Source organism: Pinus tabuliformis, chromosome 1_2 (genome assembly GCF_031772625.1).
Source record: "Pinus tabuliformis cultivar Carrire ecotype Pingquan chromosome 1_2, CPIR1, whole genome shotgun sequence".
NCBI lineage: Eukaryota > Viridiplantae > Streptophyta > Pinopsida > Pinales > Pinaceae > Pinus > Pinus tabuliformis.
In genome coordinates, this window is record NC_142298.1 from 1,085,834,298 (window position 1) to 1,085,859,639 (window position 25,342).

General features: G+C 38.6%; 1 protein-coding gene across 1 annotated transcript; it reads left to right on the forward strand.

Annotated features, from left to right (window-relative positions):
- Positions 1–20,307: 20,307 nt before the first annotated feature.
- On the forward strand, positions 20,308–20,796 carry LOC149209939 (uncharacterized). Its single transcript, XM_089398821.1, has one exon. It carries the CDS (start codon positions 20,308–20,310, stop codon positions 20,794–20,796), a length of 489 nt encoding a protein of 162 aa, XP_089254947.1.
- The last annotated feature ends 4,546 nt before the right edge of the window (positions 20,797–25,342 follow it).

The window sequence follows — 25,342 nt, forward strand, 5'->3', positions numbered from 1 at the left end:
GTGGTGCAAGTGCTCATCATCAGAACCAGAAAATAATGTCAAATCATCTAAGTAAACAACCAAGAAAACATTCTTTTCATTGAAAAAGCTATGTCCATCGCCCGCTAAAAAGTGGATCCGGCATTTTTCAACCCCACTGGCATTTTGGCATACTGAAAAGTTCCCCAAGGTGTTGTGAAGGAAGTTTTGTCTTGGTCTTTTTCGTGGACCAAGATTTGATTATAACCTGAGTAACCATCAAGTAGTGACATCCATGATGCTCCAACTACTCTTTGCAGAATATGGTCCATCTTAGGAAGAGGGTAATTATCCTTTAAGGATACTTTATTGAGGTTCCAAAAATCTATGCACAACCTTATCTCTCTGGTCTTCTTTCGTACTAGGACCAAATTTGAAATCCAATCAGAAAATCTAATTGGAACAATGATTCCAACTTTAAACAATCTATTTACCTCTTTCTCAATGGATGGCAGCAGCTTTGGATTGATTCTTCTCAACTTCTGTCTAAAAGGCTTTTGATCCGGCTTGATAGGAATAGTATGCTGAATGATATCCTTGTCATACACCTTCAAATCTAAATAATCCCAAGCAAAAACATCAAAAATTCAGAAAGTAATCTAACATACTTAGCCTTTACTTCAGGAGACAATGTTTTTGATAACCTTACAAGCTTGGGCTTGTCAGTTGTCCCAAGATTTACATCTTCAATTCCTTTGTCCGTAGGAACTAATCTTGGTTTCCTTGCCACATCATCCTAATAAAAAATCTCCTCTAAAGGCATGACACCTCTAGGAATAATGTTATCCTTCCGTTGTAAAACCTCCATCTAATTTACCTCAATCTCTTGTTCATCAGAATCACAATCATCATCAATGGAAGCATTCTTAAACTTTCCTTCATTCTACAAAAATGCATTAATTTCATTACCATCCCAAAACACTTGTCAATACCTCAAATTATCAGGGACAGAAGGCCTATGTTTGACATGAATTTCAAATTTGTTGCTAGAGTTCATTGGAATCTTCAAATTGTTGGCCGCAATGGCGAGTGAATCTGCAATGATGTTTTGAGTTCGGGGTACTGCTGTCAAGTTATATTCAAGAAACATCCTCAAAATATCCAGAACTGCATTTCTATAGGCTCTCATCTGCGGATGCATTGCTTGATATTCTCCTTTTACCTATTTAATCACCAGCTCTAAATCACCATAAACTAAAATTCTTTTCACATTGAGCTTCTTTAGAATTTTAAGACCTATAATCAAAGCCTCATACTCCGCTTCATTATTAGATCAATCATAAGCTAACTTGTAGGAACATACTCTAACATTACTTGGGACTTTGGTAGGCTGGAAAGCAGGGCTTTGAATCCAAATTCCAATACCAGCACCGTCCTTACCCACAACGCCATCGAAGTCCATGCTCCAAAGGTCAGCTTCATCTTCTGGATGTTGAAATTATGCTTCCTTCTCAACTTTACCTTGGTTGATTACTTACTTCATTTTTCTGCTCTTCACTGACCTTTTTCTACTGTGTAGGCTGCTCAAATGAACTTGCTATTTTTTATTTTTCTTGATTAGGAACTGATCTAAAATTCTCAGAAATTTATGGTACATCATCTACTTCTACAAGCTGAATATCTACATCATTCAAACCACTATCAGAGTACAAAACAAAGGACTCTAAATCAGTATGTACAACATTTATTGGATGATTCATAGGCTTCTCTTTACTAGTGATCATATACTTCATTTTCTTTTCCCGGTACAACTTCCTCAATTGACCAAAAACAGGGATGGTAGCATAAGAGAAGTCAAGTTGTAAAGTGCCTTTGAGTTTAGCACCCCACGATCTAGATAAGAGCATACCAAATTGAGGCGGTATATCAGCAACTACCACATCCATCAAGACATTTTTGGCTGGGATTTGATCTAAAGAAACCACCAGATCTTTGATGAGACCAATGCAACGAACTCTACTGGAGTCAAAGGAGTACAAATCATGATATTTCCAGGTGATATCTAGGCCCAATTTTTCCATAATGGCTTTAGGCATCAAATTATGAGAAGCTCTGGAATCTAACATAGCATTATGGAGAATGTACTCATGTAGTCTAAGACTCAGATAAAAGGGAGGGACTTCACTATCTTCAGGCTGACCTTCTATGGCTGGACCAAAAATGAGTTCAGATGATCATCTTCAACATTCACCATGTCTGACAAAGGATATATTTGCAATATTCTAGATACATGGTGTTTATAATTGTTATTCTTAACCAACTCAGTCAAAGGAATGGACAGTTTTAATTTAGCAATTTCATTTTCTAGATTAAAGGATGAAACGTTTTCTACCTCTTTGACACCAATGTCCTTCTTATCTACTTGCTCTTTTGCTGCACTATCTTTTTGTTGATTGTTCTTCTTGTTTGCAGTGATACTTGTTGATGGTACTTTGCTGGAACTCGGATCAGCAAGCTCTCTCCCTTTCTTCTGAATGTTTGAGGAATCGTTCTTGGATGGCACATCCTTTCTTTTTTGAATGGGATTGACCAGTACATCTATGCTCCTTAAAGAGTACCGCCTCTGCTGTGTAGACAAAGCATTCATATAACCACGTTGATAATCATCAGATTAAGCCTCCAAAACCACATCATTTGCTAAGATGTAATCTTCATCCATTTAAATATCTGGAACTTTTGCTTGTTCTTCATCTTCAGTCAGAAATATAGGCATACCATCAGCAGTGAAAAAGTGATTTGTTTCAATTATTGGATCTTCATCATCTTCTCTTCCATTCCTTGAACATAATTCAACTGTAAGGGAGTTCTAATCTGCTGTTGTTGTGCTAGCTGCTCGGGTGAATTTTGTTCTCTCTGCTTGATTCAGAATTGGGGTTGTTGTTGTCCCCTAAAATTGGATTCTGGATTGGAGCTTCAGGTCTATCTGTGATGGTTAACCGGTCAACCATACTTTCCACTATTAGAATCAATGTATCATCTTTATATATGAAGGATATGCTTCTTCTTTTATGGTCACTCTTTCTCTGATCTCATTCTTTCTCTTTTAGCCAGCAAGTTTGCTTCTACACTCACTGCATTCGTTTGCATGTCTTCTAGTATGGTAGGATCATGTTCCCGCAAATGATATGCCATATCAACATCGAAACTGTCTGGAAACCTAAGTAAATCCAATCCCTCTGGTGTTTTAATGTTGGCTGGAATAGCATTGTATACTGCATTAAACCTCACACAATAGTCTCGCACACTCTTGTTGGTCTTTCTTTTGATGTTCTCATACTTGGACAAAATCTGAAGTGGATTCTTCTTCACCTCCCACTGATCCATGAATTGCCTGTGGAGGATTGGTAAAGTGGTGATAGAATCTACTCGTAAATCTCTGAACCATTTTCGAACTTCACCTCCAAAGCTTTGTACAAACAATCTCATCGACACATCTTCAATTTCTACTTCATGGAGGTCAAAGAAATCATTCATTCTATCAACATGTTGATGAGTTGTAATGGTTTGAGTGGCATCAAAGAAAGGTACCTTAGTTTGATAATCAGCAGGCATGGCACTAAGATTCTAAGGTAAAGCAAGGGGGGCATACTGGGCAGCCATAACTCGAGGTGGATTTAAAACAAGGAATGGCTACTATGAGTTGATGGAGAACTGGGAGGAATAGGGGATTGATGGGGAATGATAGGCTGATGGGGAAGTGAAGGTATAAATGGAGGTTGGGAATGAATTTCAAAGGTTGAAGGGAATAATGATGAACTTAGGGTAGTGGACACCAGTTCAGAAAGCTCAGGAATCTTAACAGTAGTAAGGGATGATTGAGGGGAATTTAGGATATACTCATCAATTGATCGGTTTGCCTTTTGGACTTTGAGATCAGCAATAAACTCTAGCTCTAGAACTATATCATCAAGTGCACTTTTAGACCTGGTTCTGAATAGGGAAAGCTCAAACGACAAATCAAATGGGAGGTCCTCTAAAAACAACCACTTGTTAGGGCAAGAATCTACTTTTATTGAAGGCGTGGGACTGACTGAAGTTTCTTGTATTTTGAGTCTTCTTGAAATCAGATTAGGATTATCCACTACTAGGGTGGGGTTTGGATCTGGATTGACCCTAGTGTACTTTCTCGAAGCCAGTATGCTCAAATTTCAAAGTTATATATATATTGCTTTACAACCTTCCAATTCAGCCTAGTAAATTCTAAAACTCATCATCCATAAGCTTAAGAATTCAAATGAAAGATATTACTGGGGTGATTAGTCTTTCGTTCCCCAGTATGGTCGCCACTATGTTATCACTTGGATTGAACCTTAGGCTGAAGGAAGGCAAGCCAGGGTAACCACAAACCACGCTTAGCCAACTAGCTAGCCCTACTAGGCCAAGAGAGGGCTCTCTCCATAAGGATCTCAGCCAAGATGACTAGATCAGGTAAAGGATATTAGGCTAGGTATAGTAGCACAAAGTTTTGATTGGATTTTGAAGGGGTTTTGCCGGATCGGGAGGAGCTACACAGTTTAGGTATAAGGAATTAGGTCAAAATTGCATGGTGTTCAATGGGGCAAGGTAGGAATAGGCTTCAGAACTCAAGGGCTTGATGGGGTGAGATTTTCTAGACTGGTGAGAAGCTAAGAAGAGCATGTCAAAAGCATGGATCCTTCATAGACTGCAGAAAACATGAAATGGTGAATGGTTTCCCAAGGCAGAGCACTGATGCAATGAATTCTGCCTATCAAACTTAAAAACATTCAACTAGAAGCAATGAAATGATTAACAGAATACATAAAACACATTAACAAATGATCACATAAGAATAAACTTTACTAAAACTCATACCACATGGATCCCATAAAAATAGCTGCAATTCTTATTAATCTCCTGCCAAACTGCTTACAAAAGGTGTACAATCAAGGTCTGAGCATCTAGCTGAGTCCAACCGTTTACAATGAGAAAGAAGAAGAAGATATAGACATGATTTCAACCTCCTCCCATCCTCAGGGGTCGAATCCTAAGATGAGGAGCTAATCTAACTAATACTGAACAAGAAACATGAATATCAACAACTTGCCTCTAAAAGCGAAAAACTAATTTATTTGAGCTCAAACTGACTCCTAAAGCAATGGATCTACCGTCTATTACTATTTATCTATCATAATTACATGCCAAGTCATCATTTAGAGTGGTGAATAATCATCCATGAGAGAGAATCCATGATCATAGTCAAAAACTGGAAAAATAGGCATCTTGAGCAAAATCTGCCCTACGCGCAGCGCCACTGACCCAACACGCAGTGCCATTTTCAGGTCCATTTTGGAGGCCTTCCTGGCACCCAAATTGAGCCCATGATAGCTCATTGGAAATGTATTAAAGTATAATTTCCAAAGCACCTGTAATTTCTATATTTGAAGCTCATTTGGCACCTCAAAACTTGATTCTCCAAAGCCTGCTTTTGCGTGTACAAAAAGTGGTAGAAAGGTCATTTGTAAGGTGTTTTTTGACCTTTTGGTGGACTAGTTCTGCCCCAAAAACTTTGAAAATTGCTAGGGTGCATGTACTCATTGATTTGAATCCAAAAATGCAAACCATTTCGTCATTGGGTTCCCCTAGGGAAAGCATAGTTCCGGTGGCGTTGCTCGTCTAGGCAGTTTTCCTGTGTATAAAATTTCAAAATTTTGGAATGACAAAATTCCTCCAAAGTTGGCCAAAATTGGTGAGAAGCACTACCATCAAGTGTCCTGATGAGCCAAGAAAGCTTTTGAACCATCCTAAGCCTATCCTCCTCCTTTTTTCCTTTCAAAGCCCACCTTAGCCTAGTTTTCATTTTCTTGACCCTCATATTGCAAATCTTGTTTCGGGTCCGGTAATGATAGGCCATGTGTATACTCATCTGATTGTATCTATTGGCCTTCTGTAGCAGCTTCTCAAGGTGAAAGTTGACTCTCTCAAGCCAAGTCTCTCTATGTCTTCAATATCCTTCTCAACAGGTGTCAAAGTGACTTGTGCCACTTTGCCACTTTGTCGTTTTACCTTGAGCATTGCTAGCTCCATGAGGACTTGTTTGTCACTCAATTGCTTGTTTTCTTGCTCCAAATATGTGATGACATATTTGGCCCTCTCCAAATTATCTGCCAAAGCTTGTACTTGAGCAACCTTTTCTTGTATGATGATGTCTTTTATGGTCTCTTCATATTGAGCCTCTAAGTTAATGATTTCCACTCCATGATGAGTATAACGTTGCTCCAGCTCATCGTGCTCAGTCAATTAAAATTTTGTTTCCTCCTCATGATCACAACTCTCCTCTAACATCTTTTCCTTCCCTTTGTGCAGCTATTGCACCTGTACCTATTGTGTCGATGAAGAAGGCAAAGCCCCTCCCACATCCTATGGAGCTAGCATTTTCCTATGGGTTGATGAAGAAGGCAAGGTCCCTTCCACATCCCGTGGATAAAACACCTACCTATCAGTGACAAATAATCTCCTTGTGCCCCTCAGTAGTTCTAGTCTCCTCGCCTTCCTCATCTGTTTTCATTTGGGCACTACTAGAAGGTACCCCTGCTTCTTGAGACACTGATGGAGGAATTTGTGGACCCTTGAAGATATAATGAGAAATAAAGGTCTCCCAAGAGATGTTGAGGAGACTGAGATGATGAAGCACAATGATCTTGATCAAGGAGTAATGATAGGGATTGCTCATCTGCTAAGAGTATGGCTTCTTCTGGACAAAATGAGCCATCTTCTCAATATTCCCAAACAAGAAGTAAGGGAGGTTTAACATCCTCACCGTGGTAAAATGAATGAGGAGCCTGATGTGATAGGTGTACAACCTGGAAAATCCGCCCTCACAAGTGAAATACTTCATGATGATTTTCATCATGGGGACATATTTGTCTTCAAGAAATCTGAAAGGAAAAAGTCCCTTCACGTCATTTCTGTACTGGGGTTTGATATAAGGCTCATAGTAGTGTTCATCAAAGTCTTGGACCTTGTACCACTTATCCCCTACATTTGGAAGCCAGGTGGCATCTGAAATGATGGATGGTGAAACTATGAATGTCACCCCAGCAAGAGTCACCTGGTTGTCCCGAAGATGAGCTACAAAAATTCTAGTGAGATGAGGGTGACGTTGAACTCTCTCTACCTGCTCACAGAACTCACAGCATACATGATATCTGAAACATGTGATAGCCAACTAAGAGGCCTGCAATTCTCTAATGTTTGATGGCTCTTCTCTGATAATCCTTCCTCCCTTGTGTGGTTTTCTCTGCTGCCTATCTCTATTTGTTGAGGTGTCACTGCCTGTGTTTGCCTCTTCCTCATAGTCTTAGTCCTCTGTGTCCATGCTTACAAGGCTAGAGGTTGTATGGAGGGAATGAATGAAAGTGTTTTAGGAATGAGGGAATGGGAAATGACTTTATGGGTTGAAAATGAATGAGGGAGCAAGAAATGAGAGGGAGGGATTGCATTTGTTTGAGAAATTTCCCTCGGGGAAGAGGGATAAAGCGATGGAAATGATATCAAATTGGGATAAAGGGATAAGGGATAGGGAAAAATGGATAGGAGATTTTAGAGCTATAGGGATAGGTGATAGGATGAACAATGAGGGTTTAGGGCTTTAGGCACCACTAGGGAGATTTTTATAGTTTCATGTTTATCACAGAAAATGATGCTTATAAGTTTGATTAAAACCAAAACTGAAGTGAGGGATGTCAACTTACTTGCAATGATGGAAAGAGAGAGAAATTTGAGGTTGGTATGAATACTTGAGGCTTTTCTAGCCTTCCTGCTCAACGTGCAGTGTCGGTGCATAGATGTGCAACGCCACCCTAGAAGCGCAACGCCAGTGTAAAATTGCACCGAGGAAATTTTCCAGACGCATAGCGCCGGTATTAATGCGCAAAGCCAAGCCTTCAACATACAACACCAACTTGCTTGCCTTAGTAGTGTATCACCACTTTGCTAACGCGCAGTGCCACTCAACCATTGCTCCAAAAGCGCAACGCCACCCTCCAGAAGCTCAGCGCAAACCTTCCTTCACCCAAAACTCACTCAAGCTTGCATCTTCTTCTCACTTTTTGACTCCTTGCTTGGAAAATGAGAATAATGATCTTGAAAATGAAATGTGGGAGCTTAAATAGGAGTATATTTTGATTTTTGACTTGAAAAACCCACTTTCTAAAGTTTCGTGTCCTTCCTCAAAACTTTGTTTTAATGTCTTTTCTTCTTTGGTCTTTGCAGGTGGATAATGCTCAAATTGAACTGATTTTTGCAGTGTTTCTTTATCATGCATCAAGGAGAGATTCTTTTGGTGTAACTGGGAATATTTATTACATATAGTGACTTAAAATTACATAAGAAATACAAATAAACTCGAAATACTCTGTTTTCACCTCAAAAACATGTTTTTGAGGTGAAAATTAGATTATGTTAAAAGATGATTATTCAGTGGCTATGACCTTCAGCCATCATGCTATCCTCATACCCTTTCTGACCTTTATTTACATTTAAAATCAGGCTCTTGACCTTGGAAATGAAACCCTAAGACCTAATGAAAACATGCCCTATTACCTAATGGACCATGATTGCAAATTGACCATGAAACCATAACTGAAGACAACCTGAACGAGGGTCAGCAAGTACACTCTATGAGGGAGAAATTGAACTTCCAGAAGAGAAGACAACCATCAGTGGATCATTTTGACATGACCTAATGGAATGATGTGAAAATTTTCAGTATGGGACCCCTAAAATGACAATGCAAAGAGTGAATTTTGATCCCTGATGGAAGTATGCAGATACTGACACTAACACCTCTAGATTTCTAGAATATATCATAATGTCATCAATAAAATTTAGAATGAATGTATCAAGATAAGAGAGGAATATTCCATTCATAAGACTCATAAAAGTGGTTGGAGCGTTGCTAAGCCCAACGGGAAAAACCACAAACTCATAATGACCATAGCATGTTCTAAATGTTATTTTGAGAATATCTTCTTATTTCACTTTTATTTGATGATATCGAGACCGTAAATCTATCTTCGAGAACATTGTAGCTCCCTTAAATTGATCGAACAAGTCATCGATCCTTGGTAGAGGATACTTTTTTTAAGAGTCAGTTTATTAAGATGTCTATGGTCTATACATAACCTTAAGATACCATCCTTTTTCCTAACAAATATAATAGGGGCTCCCAAAGGAGACACACTTGGGCGAATATAACCCTTATCAAATAATTCTTGTAATTACATTTTAAGCTCTGTTAACTCAGGTATACTCATTCGGTAGGGAGTCTAAGACACCGACGCAGCAGCCCTTGGAACTAATTCTATTATGAAATCAATATCTTTGTTACAAGTTAACCCTCGTATTTCTTCTAGAAACACGTCAGTGAACTCTAGAATTACTAGTAGGTTTCTTAAGGGGGGCGACTTATATTTGGATTTACTAAATCCCACTTGGAATGTGTATATGAGACATCCTTTACGAATGCACTTGGCTATCTGAGAGGCAGTGATGGGTCACAATACCATAGGCCTTTTAACTCCTTGCAGGTCCTATCTAACACCTTCCTTGTTAAGGTAGCTAATGTTTTTATTTTTGCAATTTACTACAGACCAACGGTCCTCCAACCAGTCGATCACTATAAGAACGTCATAAGACCCCAACGATAACACATTAAACCCTATATCAATTGGATGGAATGTTATTTTAATGGGGAAATTATCTACTTTAGCTACCACTCTTATTTTTTCTCTAGTAGATAGTTATACTAACCAGGAATTCTTAAATTCACTGGTTTGCAAGTGACATTGCTCAAAAATTCTAGGGCTAACATAACTTAAACAAGCTCTCTAGCCTATTATAATTGAGACAACATGATTAAACATTTTACCTTCCAGTTCGATCATAGTGGGTTAATATTCCGCCTCCCCAACTATTGAAGCCTCTTGAATGTTAGTAAGCAATTTTTTTCTTGTCCAATGAGGGAAATTTTTATAATAATATGGCTCTCCATGGCCCCAACACTATAATAGGTGTTCTTTTAATTGGTTGGATTCCGACTTACTGGAGACCTCCATCTATTTTGATTCACTCTGGGATTTAAATTTTCGTTGCCCTCTTCTGAAGGCTTTTTTTAGATGATTCTTGTGCATGTTTTCGATATTTCCCCCTTTCGTGCATTTTAGTTTCTTAAAGTTATTTGATGAATTTTTGTTAAGCCAAGACTTACCACTCTCCCCTTCTGCTTCATTTGTTGATAACAGATTCGTGCATGGTTTTGGGGTTATTGAATTCCAAATCCTCCTTCATAAAAATTGGTAGGCTACTCATGAATCGCTACACTTTGTCCATTTCCTCCAAAATGTAAGGTACATATCTCAAGAGGGACATAAATTTGGCCACAAACTCATCCATAGAAAGTTGTTCCAATCGCAAATTGTGAAATTATTTTTCCTTGATGTCATAAAATCGCTCAGTCAAATATTTTTCTTTAAAATATATCTGAAAGTCTTCCCATTTCACCCTTTTGTACATCAATTGCATGTACAACCCTAACTTCTTCCCACCATAGCATGGCCTTACCCTGGAGCTGATAAATCGCTAATCTTTCCTTCTGATTATCATCATACTAAAAAATATGAAAAATATTTGTTATTGTTAATTATCCACACTTCAACAACTTCCTCCAATTCTCCATCAAAGATTGGAGGTTTTATCTTCCCAAACTCCCCTCTTAACTAAATTTTATGTTTCTTACATTGTCAGATTCTTCTTCATTTCCACCCTTATCTTGTTTTGAATGCTAAATATGACTTCCTTCTAGCACGTTTTCACCTCCTTGCCTTTTTCCATTATTTTGGTCCTCATTACTAGAACTGGGTATTGTGGTTCTATGATTCTGATGATCTAATAAGCTCTTAAGCATTCGCTCCTAGTCTCGCATTAATCTTTCAATTTCTGCTCTTAAACTAGCCATCCTAGTTCTCAATTGTTCAACTGTTTCCATAAACATTATAATGGGGTTTTGGTGGTTCCCCTCTAATTGCACCCATACTTTTGGGTTAGCACCTGCACCAGATGTATGGTTGGGTTTCATTATCAGTCTACTAGGTTGTGTACATAACAACATTAATTTCTTTTATAGTAACCCATTAATAGCTATATATAAACTAAGGCTCTATTTTAATTAACCCATTTTTCATGTCGGAGTTACACTGTCTGATTGGAAAAACATTAGATTGTAAGTTATGAAATACGTTGATGCATTTGGGGTTTTGCATTATCGAAATTCTCGAAGGTAACATACAACTTTCCTTGGGATAGGCTTCTAACCAGAACAAGCAATCTGAAGCATGGTCACTTCTCCACTGTGGATCTCTCATACACTAATCTGACGGCTCTCCTTTTATGGATGGAAGTTAGGGTAAAGGTACCCTTCCCAATCCATTGTTTGGTTTGTAATTTGACCCTTTTGTCTCTCCAAGAAGCCTCTACAACTCTTTGGAAAATTTTGGTTTTCCTTTAAGAATGGTTAAGGGAAGTCCGACGGAGGTGCCTAGGTAAAATTCTCTTCACCATAGTGTAGAACCCCAAGGAAATCTATATTAGTTGGTCATATAACTAGATTAGAATCTTAGTATTTCTGGCTACACTTATAGGGTTTATGAACTAAGAAGCTATGGTTCCTCCAGTTCATCTTGTCGCTGACGAGTAATATAGTTTTCCATGGTAAATTTTTTTTTCTCTACAACCACAACATGCAATTTTCTTTCTTTTCGAGAGCATTACTTCTCCTAAGGTAATAGTTTTTGGTTTTTGTTTATGTTTACAGATTAAGGCCTTCACTGCATCACTAGATTTATACTCTAGCATCCTACTCGACTGCCATTCCATGTTACACTTGAAGAACTCTAATATTTCTCAAACCTACGTGTTGAGGTTTTGTTTGTCTTTTGTTGAAGGGTAGAGGAACCATCGTTCCTTGTGGTTCTTGGTTACGATTGTTCTGACAAAAATATACTAGAAGTTGCCCCAACTGGGGTTTACGATTTGTAACTCGATTATCATTAATGTTGTAGTTCAGTAATTCTCATGGTTCTTGTAATCAAAACATCACAGTTTTTATTTTTCTTACATTGGCTCGACCACCAAATTTAAATGATCAATTCTTAACATTAATAGTTAGAATGTGATTGGCAATCATTACTTAGAAAATCCTAGAATTATTCTATATTAATGTTAGGGTTTCAGTTATAATGTTGATTACAATTTCTGGGTTCTATTCGTCTTCGTCCCTACAATGTTTAATACTTATTTCTTTTGAATAGTCTCACACATCTGATAGAGAGACATCCGCATCTAAGCAAGGTTGTTTCTATGCCCATGTGGTGTTGGGTAATAGTTTCTTTAACTAGCAGTTTGGACTATTCTGGGTCATGCCTATCGGTGGTCCTTTTGAACTAACCAGACTTGACACTATTAAATAAATGTATATCAATTTCTTATGGAAATACGATTCCATTCCACATAGGTAATTTATACTATTGTAGAATTTGTTTGTAGATAGACTCGCAAATATTTTTTTACTGTTTATAGGTTATAATATATAGTTCTATCATACTGGTCTAATCATTTATGGATTCTTTCCATCCTTAGTTTCCTTTTATATTTTTCTATAAACAAATATACCCAAGAAGTGTGTTTTGAATTTGATGTCATTCTTACTACTGTTACCGTGCATAAAATATATTACTTTTCCTAGTGCATTGTTTACTCACTGCTACCACAAGTTTAATATGAAACCCTCCCTCTTATTTACAATTATAACCTCATCTATCTTTCCAAAACATAATACATACTAATTTCATACATTACATAATCTCTACTTATTCCTGTAGAACATTAGAGAAATCATTAATTTCAGTGGTGTATGAAATAGAGAAATAATTTATTCAAAAACTTAATACTTATCTATTTAATCTTGCTTGTCATAGAATTGGACAAGGAAATTGAATTGTTGTCCACCCAAATAGTGAGTCTAGAAATCATGTCCAGGCGTCCCCCGATCCTCCTGCCTTCTGGAGTAGTTAAAGATGAAACTATTACAAGACCTTATGACTCTAGTCCAGTTCAAAATGACCTTATTCAGGGTTTTCACTGCCTTCTACCAGGTCTGGAGGACCACTTTATTTTCTGATAGCGTCTTGTCATCCTTTCTCTCTCTCTCTCCCCCTAGTTGAGAGAAACTTTTTCATTTTTATTTTCCTCCAAGAAATGATTAGCCGTTTTCCTTTAACTACCTGGAAGCCAAGATCCTCCTTCAAGTTTTTCATGTCTTTCCTTAACTAAGCAGAATTTAACAACATACTAAAAATAAATAAACACAATGTTCTTTTCCTATATTCTTTGCAAAATGTCTTTAAACTTAATACCAAATTGTTTCATGAACTCAAGTAAAAGTAAAAATGAAAATAAATGTTCGTAAAAGTGAATGCCAAATATCCCATACTCATGGGTGTTACACTAGATATATAAAATTTAGCAACTGTACATATACTTGAAGATGAAGAATAGCTTGGACTCTCCATGTATAATGAAGAGGACTTTTGCAAATAAATAGAAATCATAACAATTTGAAAACCTGGATGTATAATGGATGTATAACAAAGCGAAAATTGTAGTCATTTAAAACAATACATTTATACGAAGATGGCTTTGACCTCCATAATGAAGAGGGAAAATAAATAAAAGCCTTAACCATTTCAATCTATGATGAAGATAAAATCTTAGATGTACCAATATATATATATATATATATATATATATATATGTGGGGGGTAATAAAGTTATTATGGTAATAAAGTTATTATTTAATACTTTCCATTATCACCATATTATATGATAGAATTATGATGCATTATGAAAAGAAAATCTTAGTAGTTTAAAATTGTGCATTTATATGACCAAGACCCTCGCTTGATATGGTAAATAAATATGCATTTCATGGTAATAAACTCAATATTTAATGGTTTCCATTATCTTCATATGATATCAACGAGTTATGGAGCTATTCATATTGGTGCAGCGCAAATCATGGTTAACACACAAACTAATAATTTTGCTTCAAACACTAACTAGTGCGCAAAATGATTACTGAGAGAGGATTAAATTTCCCATGTGCTTTTCGTCAATTAAAATTGAATTTTCTTGGTGATAGTTTCTATAGCTTTTCAAATAAAACTTACTTCGCCATATGATATGGCTGTAAAAGTACAATTTTAACTATATTTTAAATCACTATAAGTACACACAATCTTGGCTCGATGTCGAAGATACGATAAAACAGATCCAAAATGAAATGAATGATAGATCATACATAGTTGAGTTAATTATTTTCTACGCCATATTTTTTTCACGGCCTTGCTTATATATATTGGAATCTTTCCATCCATGTGATTTAGAATATCTCTCAATGCAATGCTTGTAGTCTTGACAAAAATGGAAGGGAGTGGCAAGATGAAAATCGCAGAAGAGACTGTGAAGAGATTAACAGAAGATTTATTTCTCCAAGTTTTGGCAAGAGTACCCAGGAAAAGCATCATGAAGTTTCGTGTAGTTTGTAAAAGGTGGCGTGAAATGTTTAATTCATTAGAGTTCAGACGACTAGTGTCTACCTTAGCAGTTTCTACAACCCCTTGCTTTTCTTCTTGTTCAATAAATGCAACCTTATTGTTTCCTTAGAAATATATGGATTAGCAAACTAAGTAGCTACAAATTTCACAGTCTCTCTCTGGATTTTCTTCCAAGTCCTATTACCATTGCGGCCGGATGTAACAGTTTAGTTTGTTGCAGTGGAAAAGATGAAAATTACATATGCAATCATGTGACCAAAACCTGGATAGAACTGCTTGAACGTCCTGAACATAATTACACAATATTCGATTTCATTTCTCTAGCTTTCGATATTTGCGCTACATTTTGTACTCTCATCATGGGAAGAAATTCTACAGTAGACAGTGATACATCACTGGTTGAGATGTACAATTCCAACACTAATAAATGGACTCTATTGGAGTTCCGTGTGGTCAATGTAATTCAACCTCGAGGAGAAGGAGCATATTCAAATGGAAAATTCCAGTCGATAAATGATGTACATGATGGGCAACGTTTTAGCTTAGTTACTTTTGATGGGGATCAAGGATAATGGAGCACGATTGAAGGGCCATTGAGTTTTGGAGCTGAACTATTATTAAAATGTTATATTCGTGTGCAACATATTATTAAAGTGACTGGGTTTGAAGGGCATATAGTTGTAGTTTGTGATTATATATGGACGCTAAATGTAGATGAAGTCTAAGCAGAGAAATGGTCAAAAGCATTAGATAATGACTACGTCATGAGATCTACTTACATTGCGGTCAATGAGAGTGGTTCTTGTTTAGCCTTTGATAATATTTAATAATATATTTAAATTAAAATATTATTTATTTAATAATTCTGTGGACAAATTTATGTATTTTCGAAACAAGGCTTCGAAAATTTTAATTTAATTATCATATTTATTATGTGGATAGTAGTGATTTAATCTCCACATAATATTCTAAAATATTCTTAGTGGTATTCATAAATTAATGGGTAAGATTTATTTCGAATGTAATTATGCTCCTTTTTCCTTTTTAATTAAATTGATTAATTAAAAAAGAACATCATATGAACAAGTACCATATGAAATGAGTTATGGTTTTGTGGACATGTGATATTGATTCGCCATAGCGCATGATATTGTCACAAAATCTATTTACAAATTAGGAATCTTCATGGTAATCTACTTAATCAAGAATCTGGTTACATATTTTTTAAAATGTATTTATGTTTAACTTACATATTAATTCTTTTTATATTAATTATTATTATTATTATTTAAAGTAAAGTTATAAGTTAGTTAATTTTAATGATTTTTTTAATTCTAGTAACATGAAATGTATCATGAAGTGGATGATTTGATGTGTATCATATATTTATGCTTATTGGTGTGTGTCAACCATTTAATTTATATGGTTGCACTAGTTCATTAAATTTCATTTTATATGGGTTTAATGATTAAGAGCATGTGTTTTCTCTCAAGAGGACTAGAGTATGTGCACTTTTTTAACTTTAGCAATTAAACAATTGTGATGGGCCATGTTTCTTTCCTCACAGCGAATGGAACCTTATCAACCAATTTGACCTTTGCCTTAACCATGACTTTAAAATAAGATTATGATGATGATGATGACGATGATGATGGTTACTGTCCACTGAGACCAAATTGGTCTATCGGACCCATAATTTTCTTTCTTCGTTTCTAATTGTCTGGCTCCTCGTCCTTCTTGGCGAGATTGGTGTTGTAGCTTTCTTTATTTTCTCTAAGGTCTTCCAACTTTCTTTATCTTGCATCTCCTTCATCTCCTCTGATTCTTGGGACATTGGTGTCTTAACTTCACGATCTATTGTGTTTGTCCCTTTGAAGATAGTCGGAGAAAAAGTTTGGTCTAGGAGATCTGTTTTGCTGTTAAATGGAGATTTGTTGTGTGCGGTATTTGAATCCTCATAACTTGAGGGGTTGTCGAGTTCACTCTTTTTTTTTGGGCGGGGCTTTCCCCCAACTTGTCTTGAGAGTTGTTTCTTTCTTGCTCGATTTCTTGTGATTCAGAGTTTTCTCGAGAGTATTCCTCTTTGATAATAGTGTAGTGTTCCTTTTGTGCTCCTTCCCACCATGTAGATCTGTGGTGATTTTTTCTAGCATAATTTTTCTGGGAGGCTTTTGGGCAAGTTTTGGGTAGGTGGCCCATTTCAAAGTAGGATCGACATCTGAAGAGGACACTTTCATAATCGAGTTTCTGGTTCCACACATAGTCTTTACTTGTTAGTTGTATTTTAGCTAGGAATCCGATGCTAAAGTCCATTTCCACACAGATGCGTGCATAGGTGGTTCTGGCATATTCCTCTGTTTCGAGGCACCTGCAGTAAAATTTCCCAATTGCATTTCCAATGGCTTTTAGCGAAGAGAGATTCCAGAGATGCAAAGGTAGGTTTGGCAATCTCACCCAAACTGGTGCTGAAGTTATCATTGTTGTTGAGGGATTGAATGATGGGTTCCATGGCCTCATGAATAGCCCTGTTTTTCCCAAAACCAAGGGTCGGAATCTAGAATACACTTTTTGCTTTCAGGGTTTTCAAAATCTACTATAAAGAAACCCCTAGGAAAAGGGTAGATATTAATTGCATCAGGAATTAGAGGCTTCCATACCTCCGAGATCAAACTGTGGAGAGCTGTCAGCCGTGGCCAAAAACCATTGAATCGGCAGATTAGGGAACTTTCAAAGAACTTCAAAGCCTCATCGAGTGAGGCATGGACCACTTGGACAGTGGGAGCTGGGGCTTCATATATATATATATATATATATATATATATATATATATATATATATATATACATGAAGAAAATTAGAATAATGTTATCTAAAAAAAATCTTGTATATTTTATTATTAAAGATTGAATTATTAAATTATGAAAGGAAAAATTGAATGGGAGGTTTTTATTTTATTTTATTTTATTAAGTTTAAATGAGCTTGCAAAGACATAGACACAAAATTATAAAATGTTTAAATTTATGAATGGAAAAAATTGAATGTGAAGGTTTTATTTATTTATTTATTATTATTATTATTATTATTATTAAGTTTAAATGAGTTGTATTTTACCAGTACTTTAACCTCCTGATTCCTCATGCCTTCCACATCCACATTTTTGTTTCTAGTAGTGATAGCATCACTTTACTTTCACTTATCAGTATGTATTTGCACCCTTTTGGCGCAAATGATAGTGTTATAAATAACATAATAAATGTCATATAACATAACAACAAGAACCTCAGGGAATAAAAATCCAAAATAAATGCCAAAAAAGTGCAAATAGTTAGGTTAAGAAATGTAAAACCCTCCATGTATTACTAATAGAAGCTTTGCAAATAAATAAATAAATCTTAACGATTTAAAAACTTGGATGTATGAGCTTAATTCTTTCTTTTTCTGAAACTGGAGCGAGGAGTGGTTGGAGAACTGTGGAGCTTTTGAAATCTCTTAGGGTTTGACGTGGATCTGCAGCTGGCAAGCCTTCACAGACTGCACTGTTCCGCCTTTTACCTCCAGCTATAAGGCATCTACAACACACTTAGGCACAGCTCCCGCGTAATGGAATCCCCTCAGGGGGAGGACATGGTGCCTCCCCCCGCTGATACGGAAAACGCCCTGCGACAGACTGAAAATGTCAGGAAGGTCCCTCCAGAAGACACAACAACTAAGAATGAAAATGTGCTGATGAATAACAACACAAATGAAGAACCAAGAGTGACGTCAACCACCTATAAGCTGGTAGCAGTGGACAGACCCAAAATCGAGCTCCCAAGTCAGAGAATCAACACTCAGATCCAGTTTATGAGGGATCATGCTTTGATAGGAAAGTTCATAGGCCTTTGGCCAACAGAGAAAGCGTTGCATGGCTGGATTGCAGCCAAATGGAAGCCAAAGGGGCATATAACTCTGTAGTTAGGGCCCAAGGGCTTCTTTACCACCATTTTCAACTATTTTGAGGAACGAAACAGGGTATTGGATGGAGGACCATATTTCTTCAAAGCAGCAGGGTTATACCTAAGAGGATGGATCGAGCGCTTTAACCCGGACAAAAGAAGATCTGAGCTGTCCCCTGGTATGGTTGCACCTTTACTCTTTCCCCCTGAAGTATTGGGATGAGGACTCTTTGCGAGACATTAGGAATGGTTTAGGGGAATTCATAAAAGTGGCAGAGAAGACAAAGCTGAAGTGATACACCTCCTATGTGTGGATCTGTGTATACATGCACCTCAACAAAGCTCTCCTGGATGCGGTAAGCCTCTACCATGATGATTATGAATGGTTACAAACAATAGATTATGAGCATGTACCATTCCGCTGTCGAAAATGCCACGCCCTGGGCCATTTATTCTGAGACTGTCCCTCCAATATAAAATCCACGACCACCCTTTCAATGGACAAATCCGACTTGAACGGGTTCAAAAATGTCCCCAATCGCAAAAAGACCCATAAAAAGCCCTCTACCTCAGCCAGAAAACCTGTCACCAGCACCTCCTTGCCTTCAACAAGCAACATCTTTGAAACCCTGCTCCAGCCGGAGGTTCTTATTTTAGAAAATTAGGAACAACCTGTAGCCATTCCTAAGACTTCCGCCCATTTTACTCCATCCAGCTCAAAGAAAACCCCCACTCCTAAGCAACCCGTGGACACCAAACCGCCCTCTCCCTGCAACCCGCAGAAAAAGACTGCTCAGGGAATGGAGATAGATAGCACTCAGATGCAGCTCACGATAGTAGATGATACAGAGGCAGAGCAGGAAACAGTACAACACATGGAAGAGGAACCGGAGAGCTTCGACATCAGAGATCTAGATATACTGGGACTTGAACAGGCATGTAAGAAAAAGGAATATGACAAAATTCCTGAGCGACAGCTAGAGAACTTAGAAGTAATTCTCTCAAGAGCATAGAAGAAAAGATCATTAGGTGTCCAAACTAGTAGTTAGTGGGATGGAAGAAACATCTTCAAAGACAACAAGAAACGAGAAAGGAAAACAGATCTTCAGAGAACCATTGACATAGGGGAAATGTTGGTGGAATCTGGAAGATACTCCAAGCTTACCAAATATTATAATCCCCTTCCTAATCATGAACCATGAAGCTCATCTCATGGAACATTAGAGGGCTCAATAGCCCGGGAAAGGGTCGACTAATAAAGAACATGCTACAACAGGAAAAGCCTCAAATTCTCTTCTTGCAGGAGACCAAGTGTAATTCCACAACGTTGGATCGGATCCTAGCCAAAGCGTGCCCATGAAGTAAAGAAGTGGCAGTTGATGCCATAGGAGCCTCAGGAGCGCTAACCATCATTTGGGATGAAAGAGTTATAACACTTACCAACATACATGCCACTAAGCACTTTATTCAAGCCATGTTTCATATAACAAGGACAAATGTTCATGGACATTTAACCAATGTCTATCTTCCCTAGGAGGCAACAAACAAAGTAGACACACTAGACACCTTAACTCATATCAACTCAGAAAGATCCCACCCACTTTGGATCACCAGAGGGGACTTCAACATGATTACAAGATTGGAGGAAAAAAGAAGAGGAAGGATCAAGCTGGACTGCCAAAGAACTCACTTCAAAAACTACATTAATAACAGGCTTATAGATATGGAATTCAGCAATGGCTTTTGTACTTGGAACAACAGACGTACAAATTCCCACCAAATTGCATCTCGGTTAGACAGATTTCTGCTCTCTGATAACGCAATTCATCTTGGTGGGGATCTCTTGGCCTCTATACCGCAACTCTCTGGCTCAGACCACTGGCCTATTAGGCTCCACTGGCAAATACCAGGAGACAATGTTCGCAGGCCCTTCCGCTTTGAAGCCTTTTGGCTGAATCACCCAGATTTTAATAACCTGATAACAGAGACATGGAAAAATTTCACACCACCAGAAGGTGCAAAAATGTACAAGTTCCAACAAAAGCTAAAAAATCTCAAGGAAAAAATAAAACAGTGGAATCGCTCTACCTTCGTTAACATCTTTCAGGCGCAACACTCTCTTGAACAAGCAATGCAAAAATTACAGCAGAGAATCATAGCTGAAGGCAGATCTGAAACCATAGCAGAACAGGAACGTCAACTACAGACGTAGATCCCAGAAAGAGCAAGACAGGCAGAGATACTTTGGAGATAAAAATTGAGGATCCATTGGCTCAAGGAGGGCGAGCGCAATACAAAGTTCTTCCACCATACCACGATCCAACGAAGAATGCATAACAGCATTACTCTCCTCCAAAATCGACAAGGGGATCATCTAGAGAAGCATGAAGATATAGAAGAGGAACTCCTCACCCAAATTTGGAGGGTGCATCAGGAAATGGAGGCTAATAGGCAGCCAGCTATAGAGAAGATCATTAATATTATTCCCAAGATTGTAACTGAGGAACACAATCAAATACTCCTCAGGCCTATATCTCTACAGGAAGTGGAGACAGCAATGTAACAGCTCAAAGTTGGGAAAGGACCTGGACTAGACGGCTTCACTTCAGACTTCTTTCACAACTTCTGGGATCTAATCAAGGAGGAAGTCTGGCAAGTAGTCGAGGAGTCCAGAGTTAACAGATGGATGCTTCTGTCCTTGAATGCCACCTTCATCGCCCTCATCCCTAAGGAGGAGAACAACTAGACTCCGGACAAATTCCGACCTATTGCACTTTGTAATGTTATGTACAAAATTGTCTCCAAAGTGATCACCACACGCCTCAAGCCCCTGCTTCCCCTGCTTATATCACCGGAGCAATCAGGATACGTGGAACGAAGGCAGATCACCGATGGAATAATTCTCACTCATGAAATCATTCATTCCCTAAAGCAAACCAAAAAGGCAGGTATGCTTCTTAAAATTGACCTCTCAAAAGCTTTTGATACTTTAAGCTGGAAATATATTCAAAAAATGTTGCTAGCCTTTGGCTTTTCCCCCCCTTGGGTAAGATGGATTATGAGTCTCATCACTTCTACCTTTTCCTCAATTCTTGTCAATGGGATCCCCTCCACCCCGTTTCACCCATCCAGAGGTATCCGACAAGGGGACCCTCTCTCACCCTTTCTATTCGTTATTATGGCGGAAGGTCTGGGACATTACATCAAAGATGCCCTTGAAAACTAGCAAATACATGTCCTTTCTTTCCAAAATACCCCTGCTTTCACCCACCAGCAATTTGTGGATGACAATATGTTATTTGGTCATCCTTCGGTCCAAGAAGCCCATAAACTGAAATCAATTTTATCTAACTTTTCATTTGACTCTGGCGCCTGCATTAACAAATCAAAGTCTCAAGTCTTCTTCTTTCACACACCTCCCATCACTCAATCCTCCATAGCTAGAATTATGGGCTTCTCGATTGTGTCTCTACCATCCAAATACCTGGGAGCTCCAATGACAGCCTCTGCCTTAAAGCACTCATCCTGGAAAATTCTCCTAGAAAAACTGGAAGCTCGTATCTCTTCATCGACCTTCAGAGCTCTCAATATGGCAAGCTGCCTAGTGTTAATTAAAGCAGTGTTGTAATCTATGACACTCTACCTCTTCTCAGTCCCGGCAGCACCCAAATGGGTTCTTAAAGCAATCAAAAATCTTCAAAGGGATTTTTTATGGGGGAATACGAAACAAAAGAGAAAATGGGCTCTGGTAAAGTGGGAAATAGTTTTTCACCCAAAATCCTCTAGAGGAACTGGTTTACGGGAACCTTAGCACAATAACGAGGTTATGGGAGCGCGCATCTAGTGGAGATGGCTCTCGAACCCATATACTCCTTGGGAAATCCTCCAGACAACTAAGTATGCTCATAATAGACCAGTTGATGATTTAATTTGGCTCAAAGAAGTTGGCACGGGCTCTCTAATTTGCAATGGTGCCAAACAACATAAAGATCTAATCCAACAACACAGTTTTTGGGAAATCAGGAATGAAGACAATGCAAGGTTTTGGGAGGACTCCTAGAAGCAAAGACAAAAATTGAAGGACCTACTCATGCCCCACCAGCTTCAGGATTGGGTAGAGAAACCGACGATCAAAGTAAATCAACTATGGGAGGAAGTTCACATTCAGGGTTATAGACAATGGTTATGCTCAAAACTCATCCTCGGGCAAGCCACACAATCCATCAAAGATAGCCTGGATAAGAAACTCTTAAACAGGAAAATACACTAGTCAGATAAGAAAGACATCATTAGATGGGGTTATGAAATGAGAGGTATCTTCACATCCCAGGAAGCTTATCATATAATATTAAGGGACCACACTGTCAAGGATAGCCTTTGGCACAAAGTATGGGAACCACCAATTTGGCCAAAAATCTCCACCTTTCTCTGGTTGCTGTGCCAAAATAGAATCCTTACTTGGGATAATCTAAGGAAATGAAGTTTCCATGGACCTTCCATCTGCCCAAACTGTAAATAGGCATAAGAAACTAAGGAACATCTCCTAAACTCATGTCTGTTAGCAACCCGACTTTGGGAGAAAGTCAGCTTCAGATGTCAAAGAGATGGTCGAAATAAGGATAATTCAACCAGCACCATTCGCTCATGGGCACCTCACCCTTATAAAAGCAAAATTTTAAATGCCTTATGGAAGCTTATACCAGGTTTCCTCATGTGGACTATCTGGAAAGAGAGAAATAGCTGAATCTTCAAAGACCATTCCTCTCCCATAGAGGTTCTATGGAACAATATAAGTCAAAACATACGAGAAACCTTGATGCTCCAAACTTGGTTTGATGATGATTTCCCCTCCAACCCACAGGAACAAAATATATGGATGAACTGAAACCTCTAGTGGAACCATGAGCAGGTACATCGAAGGAAAACCCTTCCCCTTGGAGATACACCTGATAAATGGACTCCACCCCCACCACATATGGTGTTGCTCAACTTTGATGGAGCGTCAAAGGGAAATCCAGGTAAAGCGGGATTTGGAGGAATATTCAGAAATCACAAGGGCAATGTTCTCCAAACTTTCATGGGGTCAATCGGATGGGATACAAACAACTCAGCTGAATTAGAAGGAATTTGGCAAGGACTTCTCCTGGCTCAGAACAATAGATTTTTCCCACTCATAATTAAAGTGGACTCTTAGATCTTAATCAACATGATCAACCAAATCTTGCAGGGAAAGGCTGGAATAGATTGAATAGTGGCTACTCATTCATAGAGCAGTTACCATTAGGCACATTCATCGGAATGGCAACATAGGTGCAGACCTCCTTGCAAATATTGGCGTTGAAAGTGGTAAGACTCTTCATGTGGGAACTCTTAGCACTATAGCCAATACTCATCAATTGCAGGATTTCAAAGATCTAGTGCAAAAGGAAAGTGAAAATGCAGAGGAAACGCACCCGGATGTGGGTGTCAACAACAGCATTTAAATGATAAGATGGACCGCCGACGGGTTGGGAAGCGATCTCGCTAAGCACTTCGTCCTGAGAGCCCACCGCAGATGGAGTAAACACACCTTGTAGGTGACATTTATTGTCTCCGAAATCTGTGACGCGCTTATCTCCTTCAACACCATGGCCTCTGCAAACCGTTTTGTTTTCCTCCCCTTCCCCATGGCATTTGTTCTCTGCAAGCAGCTGAACCTTGTCTCAGAACTGCTACAGGTAGTCGCTGCCTAATTCTCCCTTGTCAGGATTTTGGTAATGGTTTCATTTCTCGCATTCCCGTCATTGTCATCTTGATTGCGACTCGCCCTCCCCTGCTTTCACTCAATGTCACCTTGCACCTAATACTTCTGTTGTCAATTCAGCAATGCCTCACCTGAGGCACCACATGCGCTATAGAGGCGGAGGTTTGCGTGGAGGCTTTAACAGCTCGCGAGCTTCTACCAGCTCCACCTTTGACTCCCCGGACTCAACTACTGAATTGCCCAGCTACCTGAATACCAGAAGTGGGATAGGATGGCGGGAAAATGTTGTCCACACTGTGGATCTCCCACTCACTCCTCTTTCTGGCCCTCACAAAACCCAATTTCATTTCTGTAGTTCCTTAAACAGGCCTACAATTATTGCTACCATCACAATTTCTTTCAAGGAGGAATCTGCAGCGCAAGCTACTCTGTCCGGTCGTGGGAACAAGCAGAACAGGGTAGAGCCAGGAAGTCATGGGATGAGCAACATGTAGCAAGGTGAAAGAAGTCAGGCTCCACATGACAATGACAAAGTTGGGGATACTGGTAAGTGACAGATGGATGCTAAGGGCACTGTGGATGCTCCAAATGTTCAAGCTCGAGGCACGTCTGAAGAGGAAGATGATTGGTATCAGTTTTCCTGCCGGATTGAGGAAGAGCCAGCTTCGGAGAAACCTCCAACCTAACACGTGGCCTCATGCAAAGGCCTTTGGCTCCCAGATGGATTCAGTGCACTGTTTTGTGGTTTCTTGGTCTCAAGCACAGGACTCTGGCTTCCAGGTGGATATGTTTCTACGTTTCGTGGTTTTGTGGTCTGTTTGTGTTCTGTCTCCACACCAAATGTCTTGTTTTCTCTGGTTGTTTCACTTCCAAGTGGAAATGTCATATTGTTCCTTGGCTCTGTTCCTATCTTTTTGGTTCAGGATTTGCATTGTTCTTGTCTTTCTGGTCCATTTTGGAAAACCAAGGTTTACTTGAAAATAGCTGTTATGGTTCAATGGCTGGTTTCCCCAAT

Excerpts from the sequence above, each read along its gene's own strand:
- LOC149209939 (XM_089398821.1), top strand. The coding sequence starts at position 20,308 with ATGGAATTCAGCAATGGCTTTTGTACTTGGAACAACAGACGTACAAAT.